Source organism: Heptranchias perlo, chromosome 39 (genome assembly GCF_035084215.1).
Source record: "Heptranchias perlo isolate sHepPer1 chromosome 39, sHepPer1.hap1, whole genome shotgun sequence".
Lineage (NCBI taxonomy): Eukaryota > Metazoa > Chordata > Chondrichthyes > Hexanchiformes > Hexanchidae > Heptranchias > Heptranchias perlo.
Window position 1 is genome coordinate 1467720 of NC_090363.1, and position 12395 is coordinate 1480114.

At 51.0% G+C, this 12395-nt stretch overlaps 1 protein-coding gene across 1 annotated transcript; it reads right to left on the minus strand.

The window, feature by feature from the left end:
- Positions 1-3413: 3413 nt before the first annotated feature.
- On the minus strand, positions 3414-9586 carry pfdn6 (prefoldin subunit 6). Its single transcript, XM_067973811.1, has 4 exons — positions 9475-9586; positions 6936-7006; positions 6315-6439; positions 3414-3972 (listed from the first exon to the last, which is right to left on the minus strand). The coding sequence occupies exons 1-4, from the start codon at positions 9536-9538 to the stop codon at positions 3852-3854; spliced, it is 381 nt and encodes a 126-aa protein (XP_067829912.1). The 5' UTR covers positions 9539-9586; the 3' UTR covers positions 3414-3851.
- Positions 9587-12395: the final 2809 nt, after the last annotated feature.

The window sequence follows — 12395 nt, forward strand, 5'->3', positions numbered from 1 at the left end:
AATGCTGCCCTGTCGGAGGGTCAGTACTGAGGGAGTGCTGCACTGTCGGAGGGTCAGTACTGAGGGAGCGCAGTCCTGTCGGAGGGTCAGTATTGAGGGAGCGCTGCACTGTCGGAGGGTCAGTACTGAGGGAGCGCAGCCCTGTCGGAGGGTCAGTACTGAGGGAGTGCTGCACGGTCGGAGGGTCAGTACTGAGGGAGCGCTGCACGGTCGGAGGGTCAGTACTGAGGGAGCGCCGCACTGTCGGAGGGTCAGTACTGAGGGAGTGCTGCACTGACGGAGGGTCAGTACTGAGGGAGCACTGCACTGTCGGAGGGCCAGTACTGAGGGAGCGCCGCCCTGTCGGAGGTGTGGTCTTTCAGATAAGACGCTAAACCATCTGCCCTCTCAGGTGGACATAAAAGATCCCATGGCAGCGAGAGTTGTCCAGGTCATTGATCTCATTCAGAGTAAATGAGATAGTGTGGGGACTGGAGTCACATGTCAGGGTGACGGTGTTCCCTTCCCTGAAGGACATTATATGACAGCTCCATGGTCACTTTATCTGGTGCCATTCCGCAGATTTGTTGAATCTGTGGGATTTGAACTCGCGACCTCTTGGATTGGTAATCACACCGCACATTCTCCGCCGATATTTCAGTCACCCCGATGTTCCTGGCAGGGACGTACAGCAGATTGAAACAAGCTCTGCAGATAGCAGGGCTGAGATCAGCCGGACGGTGAGAGACACTCGATTCTGTAGCTCACTCTGACAGCAACACACTTGGTCGGTTCTGCAGAACGAACTCTCTCCGCCCCCTGTCCATTATCGTCCTAAAGTGGACAGCTCCTTGCCTTGCGGTCTGTTATCTACTCCTCCTCCTCCTCCTCCTCCCAGATGAACGGACCCACCCTGTTTGAGCAGGGACCCGTCTGCCCTCCGCAGAGTACATAATGGACCCTTCTGAAACAGCTTGAATGGGCAGCACCCACTGTGCCATTTTAAACTGAGTGCGCGTTAATATCCTGAATTACATTAATTCCTCAGACACAGAGAATAACCCCGGGTCGGCAGCAATCAGCACCGCGCTCAGGGGGGGAAGTTTCAACCTCGTACAGTCACCACTTCAATCGTCTGCTTGGAGCATGTACCATAAACACGGAGCTGTGAAGTGACTACACCCACTGGCAGAACGATGTGTCTGTTGGGTGATGAGCTGCAGATGGAGGTGATGTGTTTCTCTGTCCTTCTGCTAAAATGAACATTACAAATTCATAGAATCATACAGCACAGAAGGAGGCCATTCGGCCCATCCTGCCTGTGCTGGCTCTTTGAAAGAGCTGTCCAATCAGTCCCACTCCCCTGCTCTTTCCCAAGAGCCCTGCTAATTTTTTCCCTTCAAGTATTTCTCCGATTCTCTTTTGAAAGTTATTATTGAATCTGCTTCCACCGCCCTTTCAGGCAGAGCATTCCAGATCAGAACAACTCGCTGCGTAAAAAAAATTCTCATCTCTCCCCCCCCCCCAGTTCTTTTTTTTTAAGACCAATTATCTTCAATTCGAATGGAATCCTGAAGATTGGACCGACTCTGATCAGTGCAAAGCAACTGAACACACCAATGTCTGTACTTTGAGATCACAATCTCTACAATCCCACCTCCCTTCTTCTGCTTGTTTCTGTGTGGATGCTGTGCACTGAACACAAACTTGCCACACCTGAAGGCAGGAACCAGTTGCTGCAATAACGAGCCTGGCCTGAAGGCTGGGATGTTTCCACACTGACGTTGGCTCGTGCTGGGAACACCCACTAATTATTATCCTTTCGAAATCCTCCGGGTATTTCAATTAAGGATGGGATTCTGGCTGCAGTGAGTTAGTCTATTTAAAAAAAAACAGTATCAGAGCGACCGATTCTCACTCACTCCAGGATATCAGAGTGACCGATTCTCACTAACTGCAGGATATCAGAGTGACCGATTCTCACTCACTCCAGGATATCAGAGTGACCGATTCTCACTCACTCCAGGATATCAGAGTGACCGATTCTCACTCACTCCAGGATATCAGAGTGACCGATTCTCACTCACTCCAGGATATCAGAGTGACCGATTCTCACTCACTCCAGGATATCAGAGTGACGGATTCTCACTAACTGCAGGATATCAGAGTGACCGATTCTCACTCACTCCAGGATATCAGAGTGACCGATTCTCACTAACTGCAGGATATCAGAGTGACCGATTCTCACTAACTGCAGGATATCAGAGTGACCGATTCTCACTCACTCCAGGATATCAGAGTGACCGATTCTCACTCACTCCAGGATATCAGAGTGACCGATTCTCACTCACTCCAGGATATCAGAGTGACCGATTCTCACTCACTCCAGGATATCAGAGTGACCGATTCTCACTCACTCCAGGATATCAGAGTGACCGATTCTCACTCACTCCAGGATATCAGAGTGACGGATTCTCACTAACTGCAGGATATCAGAGTGACCGATTCTCACTCACTCCAGGATATCAGAGTGACCGATTCTCACTAACTGCAGGATATCAGAGTGACCGATTCTCACTCACTCCAGGATATCAGAGTGACCGATTCTCACTCACTCCAGGATATCAGAGTGACCGATTCTCACTCACTCCAGGATATCAGAGTGACCGATTCTCACTAACTGCAGGATATCAGAGTGACCGATTCTCACTCACTCCAGGATATCAGAGTGACCGATTCTCACTCACTCCAGGATATCAGAGTGACCGATTCTCACTCACTCCAGGATATCAGAGTGACGGATTCTCACTAACTGCAGGATATCAGAGTGACCGATTCTCACTCACTCCAGGATATCAGAGTGACCGATTCTCACTCACTCCAGGATATCAGAGTGACCGATTCTCACTCACTCCAGGATATCAGAGTGACCGATTCTCACTAACTCCAGGATATCAGAGTGACCGATTCTCACTAACTCCAGGATATCAGAGTGACCGATTCCCGCTAACTGCAGGATATCAGAGTGACCGATTCTCACTCACTCCAGGATATCAGAGTGACGGATTCTCACTAACTCCAGGATATCAGAGTGACCGATTCTCACTAACTGCAGGATATCAGAGTGACCGATTCTCACTCACTCCAGGATATCAGAGTGACCGATTCTCACTCACTCCAGTTACTCCACCTACCTTCCTTAGCCCCAGACATATTCCACTCACAGGAGCTTGCCCACTCCCCTGCGGTGAATCCACACTGACCGCACGTACTGCCCACTTGATCCAGTCTCTGTGCAGAGAAGACAATAGTAGCCCCTGACCCCTAACCTGACCGGGTTATTCGCGGACCTGTAATTCCCGATGGGTCGGATTTTTCAGAACCAGTTCAAACAGCAGCGTGCTGCACACCTCACACAAACCACTGCGAATGAAAACTGCTCAGTAACTTTTATTTTTTTTTTGAGGTGGAGAACTCGATGAATGAATCCCATTACAAGTCCAACATCACATTCTCTCTCTCTCTCGGTGCCAACTAGTGTCCCATAGACTACAGTGCAGGTCAAACTGGAGAAACTAAGCTTAGAAAATGGAAAGTGATGCTTCCGAGTTAAAAGATCCTTAAATAAAAAGTAAAAATAAACCCTGACTCTGCTCGGACGCGATGAACTCCTTTAAGACTCAGAACATAAGGAATGAAGCCATGCACTGTTTAAAACCTTTCATCGAGGTGCCTGTCTCGATAAACATGCACGAGGACGAGTCCCCGAGACCAGGATTGAATCATTCGCTTTTAAAATGTTACGATTCCTTGTGTTGGCATCGGGTAAGGAAAGGGCAGGTGTGGGGGAGGTGAGGGGGAGGGGAGCAAGGTCACACTTTGATGGGGGTCTTCGCCTGTGCCTTCTGGAAGTCCTGTTGCAGCTTGCTGAGTGTCTCCCTGTGCTGTTCCGACTTCTTCTCCAGCTCCTTCATCTGGCCCTCATACCGCTTTCTGAAAAAGGGGAGGAGACAGTTTACAGCGACGGCTCGGCTCGGCGTAAACCTACGAGCCCCCCCCACCCACCCCGACAAGACGAGACCACTTCAGCGGACGCCCACAATCACTTTCTGACGCCATGCGAGGGACGCATCACTCCCCCTGCCCCCAGCAAACCCCCGCAGATTTCTCACCGCCCGAGTACCACAGTGTAGAGTCTGGACTCTCCTCCGCTCCACCCTCTCCCCTGGGCAGCGAAAACTGCCAGGTTTAGAGCGAGGACCCACTCACTCAACCCAGCGGCACCACATCATCTGGTTTCCACCTAAATATCTGGAAAATGGGAAGGGAGGGAGGGAGAAGCAACCCAGAAAGATAAGAGAGAGAAAATAAATCAGGATAAAGATTACCATCGACCAGACATCCTGGAATCTGACCTCTTGACATTTTTGTTAAATGCCACCTCTCGACTTTCCTCCTCCCTCCCCTGTAAGTGGCGGGAATCTCCCCCAGGGAGGGCGGCACTGGGAACGTCCTGGTTTTAAAACACAGTGAGACTGCTGCACACATTGTGTGAGATCACTCTCCCCGCGCCGAGATACAGGAGGGTGGGCACCAGTGGGGCTGTACCCCAGCCTGCAGGATAGTGATGTGGGGGAGATAGGGGGCAGGAGAAGAAACAGCTTCCAAGCATTCTGCGATGGTAACAGGCTTTATGGAGATAATTTGACTGCAGAGGATCAAGTAATTTCTGAAATGTACATAGTGCAAATGTCAGGCCCAGCCTTCTGAAAATATATCTACATTTTAACTTGTCTGAATTTAGGTTACTGTTTTTGTATCAGCACCGACCCACTCAGCCCTCTCCGACAGTGCAGCACTCCCTCAGTACTGACCCTCCGACAGTGCAGCGCTCCCTCAGTACTGACCCTCCGACAGTGCAGCGCTCCCTCAGTACTGACCCTCCGACAGTGCAGCACTCCCTCAGTACTGATGAGAATCCCTACGTGGTCAGTTTTCGGTAAAATATTAAGATGCCTACGTGGCAAAGAAGCAGAATGCAAAATGGTTAGAAAGGGTTAATTAGTTAGTAACTGAGATTGGTACAGGTGGCCTGGCCCTCCTGCTGGGCCATATGTTTGCGTAGTCAGCAGGTTTGCATTGTCTTAGCAATGTAGAGTCTTTGATGTGATTCAAGGACTGGTCTGAATGTCTCCATGTTTATGGCAGATCAATATAGGTAACGAGCTTAGCCAAAGTTGAAAGACATTCCAGGTTGGGAGATAAGGAACAGAAGGGACAGGGAAGAACATTCCAAGTTGGAAGGTGAGGAAGTATCCCCTTTGATGTCTAACAGCAGCATGATCAGCACATGGACGATTTATGATTGGCCGGAAATAATGTAACCTCGCATGGCAACCTATGCCCGGCTTATGATTGGTGTTGACCCTCGTTAAGTATGTTCCAACCCTATTCATCTGTATAAAAACGTGTGGATTTCTGTATGTTTTTGTTCTTGCTCTGCCAGCATAGAGGGACTCTATCAGGAGTCCAAATCAATGCTGCAGACTAAGAACCCTGCTATTAAAGATGTGTTGAATTTTAAAATGTATTCGACTTCAGTTATTACTGAACCAGACTGAGGGGAAAGAATCCGGATCGTCACTGACCCTCCGACAGTGCAGCACTCCCTCAGTACTGACCCTCCGACAGTGCAGCACTCCCTCAGTACTGACCCTCTGACAGTGCGGCACTCCCTCAGTACTGACCCTCCGACAGTGCGGCGCTCCCTCAGTACTGACCCTCCGACAGTGCGGCGCTCCCTCACTACTGACCCTCCGACAGTGCAGCGCTCCCTCAGTACTGACCCTCCGACAGTGCAGCCCTCCCTCAGTACTGACCCTCTGACAGCGCAGCCCTCCCTCACTGGGAGTATCAGCCTAGATTTTGTGCTCAAGTCTCTAGAGTGGGACTTGAATCCATGACCTTCTGACTCAGAGGCGGGAGTGCTACCACTGAGCCACGACTGACATGCAAGATAAGCAGTGGCACACGGCATCCAGGGATGGAACGAGGAACTCAGAAGTGAGAAAAAAAACTTTTTGCCAAAATCTACAGCGTGAAATTGTTTTTACCACATTGAAATTGATTGTAGGCATCGTACTGAGTAAGATCACCTGTAATCATCGAGAGCTTGGCTTGGTTTGGTTTGTTTATAAAGCGGTCATACTTTTATATAATTAAAATAAGCTCTCGTCCCAAATGTCAAGATATTGGACTGGACTGAAATGGTTTCTGCCACCAGTTAAAATCTGGACTAAGTCTTTAGTCAGTGTAGTAGAGGTGAGGAGACTAACATTTCCCCATTGATATATTCCAATCGTTTAGCAACAGTCGACTTTGCTTCCTCTAGGTCTTGCTTGACTAGAACTGGACCAATCAGCTTGAAAACAGTGTTTGTTGACTCCAAGAGGTCCAACTCCTGAGACAAAAAAAAGGGAAAACAATATTTAGGAATAAACAACTTGCATTTATATAGTGCCTTTAGTGTAGTAAAACGTCCCAAGGAGCTTCACAGGAGCGATTATCAAACCAAATTTCACACCGAGCCTCATAAGGAGATATTAGGACAGGTGACCAAAAGCTTGAGCAAAGAGGTAGGTTTTAAGGAGCGTCTTAAAGGAGGAGAGAGAGGCGGAGAGGTTTAGGGAGGGAATTCCAGAGCTTAGGGCCCAGGCAGCTGAAGGCACGGCCGCCAATGGAGGAGCGATTAAAATCAGGGATGGGCAAGAGGCAAGAATTGGAGGAGCGCAGAGATCTCGAAGGATTGTAGGGCTGGAGGAGGTTACAGAGATAGGGAGGGGGCGAGGGCCAGGGAGGGATTTATCTCTGATTTAACACAACTGGCGTACAAATACAATACTAACTGAAAGAGAAAACAGACACCCCCCACCCCGCCAAGTCACTGGGCTCCTCACCTCTTTAACTATCGTATTTTCAGTTACTTGTGCTTCCAGCTTCTGCCTCGCTGAAAGACATTTGCTGAGATCTGCAAGGAGAAGGAAGCATTAAATACTCAACATTCACAGGTTCACCTCCCAGCACAATCATTACCGGGGCAGAGGTGGACATTTTATCTGCCTGACCAACATTATTTATTGGCCACACACGGAGTCAGCCATTTTAACGGTCACACGTCAGACTGCGCACAATTAGTCCAAAATTTCAAGATCCTTTTGGTTTATAGTTTGATCTGGAATTTCTAATTCCTCAATGTTAATCCTTTGGGAGCAGGGATTCAAATACATTTGAATCTGAGGGGGGACCTGATAGAGGCCTTTAAAATTATGGAAGGGTTTGATAGGGTAGACGTAGAGAAGATGTTTCCACTTGTGGGGGAGACCAGAACTAGGGGGCCATAAATATAAGATAGTCACTAATAAATCCAATAGGGAATTCAGGAGAAACTTCTTCACCCAGAGAGTGGTGAGAATGTGGAACTCACTCCCACAAGGAGTGGTTGAGGTGAATAGTGGAGATACATTTAAGGGGAAGCTGGATAAACACATGAGGGAGAAAGGAATAGAAGGATATGGTGATAGGGTGAGATGAAGTCGGGAGGGGGGAGGCTCGTGTGGAGCATAGACACCAGCATGGGCCTGTTGGGCCGAATGGCCTGTTTCTGTATTGAACACTCTACATAATTCTATGTAAAAAAAAAGAGTTTTCTTTTTAAATTACAGCAACCCATTATTATTAAGCCGTAAAAAGTATTTCAACACAAACGCAAAAATGCAGGGCCGGTGGCAAGCGAAGTGGGACTGAGGACAGGCTGGTTGAGGCGGACTGCTCCCAGCATCAGTAACTCAGGGCGCACGGCCGTTCGATTATACTGACTTGCCCCGAAAGACCCCAAGTTTCCATTGTCCGGTTTCACCTCAGCGTCAAAGAGCTGAAAATTTAAACGAAGATGATTCTCGATCAATGCGGACGTTAGTCTTCCTGCAATCCATTACAATGAGGAGAGGGACCGAAGGGTGTTTACATCTGGTCAAGAGGCTGTGGTGATAAACTCAGATATTTATACACAGCATTATAGGGAGGGTCGCAGATCAGCGATTTTCACAGGAGAATAATCGTCGCCTTGAAATATAATCTTGGAAGCACCTGATAAGATTCGACAATGATTAATAGAATCGGTCTTATTCGGTCACAGCAATCTGATGGGCCTTTATTATTAGGAGAGGATCACGAAAGATCATTCCTAAATCACCAGTAAAGACCCGGAATCCCGGGTAAAAGCATTGGATTTATTGAATCTCCGTAATTCAGCAGCTCTGCTGATAACACCCGGCCTCGACCCCCCCGCCGTCCCTCGGGCCACGGTCACTCCGCTATCACTGGACCCACGGGGCCGGGATGGACCTTCATCCAGCGATTTCCTGGACGGTCAAAGGAGCCTCGGAGCCTCACCCAGGGGGCCGGGAACAGGGGACCCCTCGGGTCATCCGGTCAATCGCAGCCACACGGGCACAGGGCGGTGGGCGAGAGCGAGGAGAGAGTCAGAATAAATCACCCGACACCCGCCTCCCCCCGACCCCGACCGACCCCAGCCTCCCCCCGACCGACCCCAGCCTCCCCCCGACCCCGACCGACCCCAGCCTCCCCCCGACCCCAGCCTCCCCCCGACCCCAGCCTCCCCCCGACCGACCCCAGCCTCCCCCCGACCCCGACCGACCCCAGCCTCCCCCCGACCCCGACCGACCCCAGCCTCCCCCCGACCCCCCCCAGCCTCCCCCCGACCCCGACCGACCCCAGCCTCCCCCCGACCCCAGCCTCCCCCCGACCCCGACCGACCCCAGCCTCCCCCCGACCCCGACCGACCCCAGCCTCCCCCCGACCCCAGGGGCAGAGGGAGGAGGAGGAGGGCGGGTCATCAATAAATCAATAAATAAATATAAATCAATCAATATAAATATACACAGGCAGGTTATAGGCGGGCCCGACCCCTCCCCATCTCCTGGACACAAACCCCCCGCCCGGGACCCCCGATCCCCGGCCTCTCTCTCCCCCTTCTCCCGGGGGTAGGCCCCCGATCCCCGGCCTCTCTCTCTCCGCCTTCCCCCGGGGGTAGGCCCCCGATCCCCGGCCTCTCTCTCCCCCCCTTCCCCCGGGGGTAGGCCCCCGATCCCCGGCCTCTCTCTCCCCCCCTTCCCCCGGGGGTAGGCCCCCGATCCCCGGCCTCTCTCTCCCCCCCTTCCCCCGGGGGTAGGCCCCCGATCCCCGGCCTCTCTCTCCCCCTTCCCCCGGGGGTAGGCCCCCGATCCCCGGCCTCTCTCTCCCCCTTCCCCCGGGGGTAGGCCCCCGATCCCCGGCCTCTCTCTCCCCCTTCCCCCGGGGGTAGGCCCCCGATCCCCGGCCTCTCTCTCCCCCTTCCCCCGGGGGTAGGCCCCCGATCCCCGGCCTCTCTCTCCCCCTTCCCCCGGGGGTAGGCCCCCGATCCCCGGCCTCTCGTACCTTTCTGCAGCCCCTGGTATTTCTCCAGCTCCGCCTGGAGTTTCCGCTGCAGAATCTCCGCCATCTTCAGCCGCCGCGTCACGTGGTGACTCGACCGCGACCCTTGACCCGGAAACACAGCCCGGGGCACGTGACAGGCGGGTGGGCGCGCGCACCACGTGCAAAAACAGGAGCAGCAGCACAGAAAGGGCTGCAGCTGAATATTAATTACTCTTTATATTAAATATATAACTGCAGCAGCACAGAATCCAAGCCCAATATTGGGGTGATTATTTTTTGGGGGTGAGACGGGAACCCTCCATCATTCCATTTAAGGCAGTATCGGAGAATCATAGAAGGAGGCCATTCGGCCCATTGTGTCCGTGCTGGCCAAAAAAGAGCTGTCCAGCTTAATCCCACTCTCCAGCACTTGGTCCGTAGCCCTGCAGGTCACGGCTCTTCAGGTGCACATCCCCTATTAAATGAGTTGAGGGTTTCTGCCTCTCCCACCCTCTCAGGCAGTGAGTTCCAGACTCCCACCACTCTCTGGGTGAAAAAAATTCTCCTCATCTCCCCTCTAATCCTTCTACCAATTACTTTAAATCTATGCCCCCGGTCGTTGACCTCTCTGCTAAGGGAAATAGGTCCTCCCTATCCACTCTATCTCGGCCCCTCATAATTTTGTACACCTCAATTAAATCTCCCCTCAGCCTCCTCTGTTCCAAAGAAAACAACCCCAGCCGATCCAATCTTTCCTCATAGTTAAAATTCTCCAGCCCTGGCAACATCCTCGTAAATCACCTCTGTACCCTCTCCAGTGTAATCACATCTTTGCTGTAATGTGGTGACCAAAACTGTACGCAGTACTCAAGCTGTGGCCTAACTAGTGTTTTATACAGTTCCAGCATAACCTCCCTGCTCTTATATTCTTTGCCTCAGCTGTTAATGTATCCTGCAACAGAAAAATAAAATTAATAACCAAATGCATAAGCAAAGTGAGACAGGAAGAAAGAGGGCAAACCAGACTTACAGGTCAAAAACAGGTACGTCACTCTCTATGTTTCACACACACTATGTTTTGTATCGAGAGGTTGTATTTGCAGGCCTAGGGGGAAAAGAGCTGGGGAACGGGACGAGCTGGATTGCTCTTACAAAGAGCCGTCACGGGCTCGATGGGCCAAACGGCCTCCTTTTGTGCTGTAACCGTTCTATGATTCACTGCTGGCATACACTCCCTTACTCAGGAGGTATAAGACCTTCCTGCCACACTCTCAGTGCTGTACTCAGCACACTAACAATTAGCTTTCATTCAGGTCGTTTGCCACGGAGTAACCAAATCCGCAAAACACAACAGGACCTGCAATATTCTCCAGCATAAACAGACAAGGGTTTTATGCTCCAGCCAACAACAGGTGTGGGGCAGGCTTCATGGACCAGGCGGTCCTTTCTTACCCCTCATTTTCATATGTTTTGGTCTCAAGGCTTTTGAGCTTCTCTGAGCAGCTGTTGCTGCAGTTTAGTTACACTTAGATGCACAAACAGAAGTTAAATCCAGGAAGTACTTTTTGCTTGTCCTGCTAACCGACAATTACACGCAGGAAGCTCACAACCATTCACCCAGACTATCAGAGTTTAGGGTTATAATTAACCAAACTTACTCTGTGGCTGAATGCAGTAATATTGTTACTGTGCACGCCACTGTGTTAATACTTTGCCGACTACATTAGTCAATGCCGAGTTTACTGCCACGTGGCCATCTTCCAGAATGCACACGACTCCCGATTGTTTAGGTCAGATTTAATCGAGAAGTAAATGACGTCTGCACAATCGGACGGTGAGAGGCAGCTCAGTGGTTTATGACTGAATAAACTCAGCAGCTCTGCTGTAGCCTGCTTTTTTTTTAAAAAGCCCTCTTCTCTCCTGCTGAGTGTTGGGTCTTGCTGGGTACTGGCTCTCAACCAGCAACCCTCCAGTCCCTCACCCAGACAATACCAGCAGCCTAATCAGCCTTGGGGTGGGGGCAGGAGGTAGCATTCCAACCTGGGACCATCCTGCTTCTGCCCCACTCGACACGGCACATTCACATATTGAACCGTCCAGGAAATTAGATTTAGTTTTGTCTTTGAAAATTAAGTTTCTCATTAATATTGTTTTCAGTGGGTATCACTCTCGCCTGAGTCAGGTCATGGGTTCAATTCCATCCAAGCAGACACGTCCAGTGCAGTGCCGGGGGAGCGCCGCACCGCCGGAGGGTCCGCGCCCGAGGGAGCGCCGCACCGCCGGAGGGTCCGCGCCCGAGGGAGCGCCGCACCGCCGGAGGGTCCGCGCCCGAGGGAGCGCCGCACCGCCGGAGGGTCCGCGCCCGAGGGAGCGCCGCACCGCCGGAGGGTCCGCGCCCGAGGGAGCGCCGCACCGCCGGAGGGTCAGTCTTTCAGATGAAACGTTAAACCGGGGCCCTGTCTTCTGTATAAAAGGGTGATCTTTCGCTGTCCTGGTCAACATCCAGTGCAGATTATCTGGACGTTCTCTCATTGCTGGGTGTGGGTCCTTACAGTTGACCAATTAGCTTGTGTGTTCTTTTCCTGCATAATAACAAGTGACTGCACTGCCAAAGTGATTCATGGGCTGAGAGGCGCTTTGGGCCGTCCAGAGGATGAGAAAGGCACTATATAAATGCAGGTTCGTTCATGCCGGTGACTATTTGGATTTTGCGACGTGTAACAACCTTTGAGTCCACCAGCAACTTTATTTTTTTTAAGAAGTAGTAAGTTAATTTGCATAATTTTTGCTTTGAACAATGAAAATATTGTAGTTAGGGATGGAGCTCGGAGCTGCCAGAGACATTACTGAGCAAGACAGTGTAAGGAGAACGAATTAACATCAAATATCAATAGTTGTTAATTAAAAGTGATTTGTCATTTCACTTATTTGTTTTCAATTTA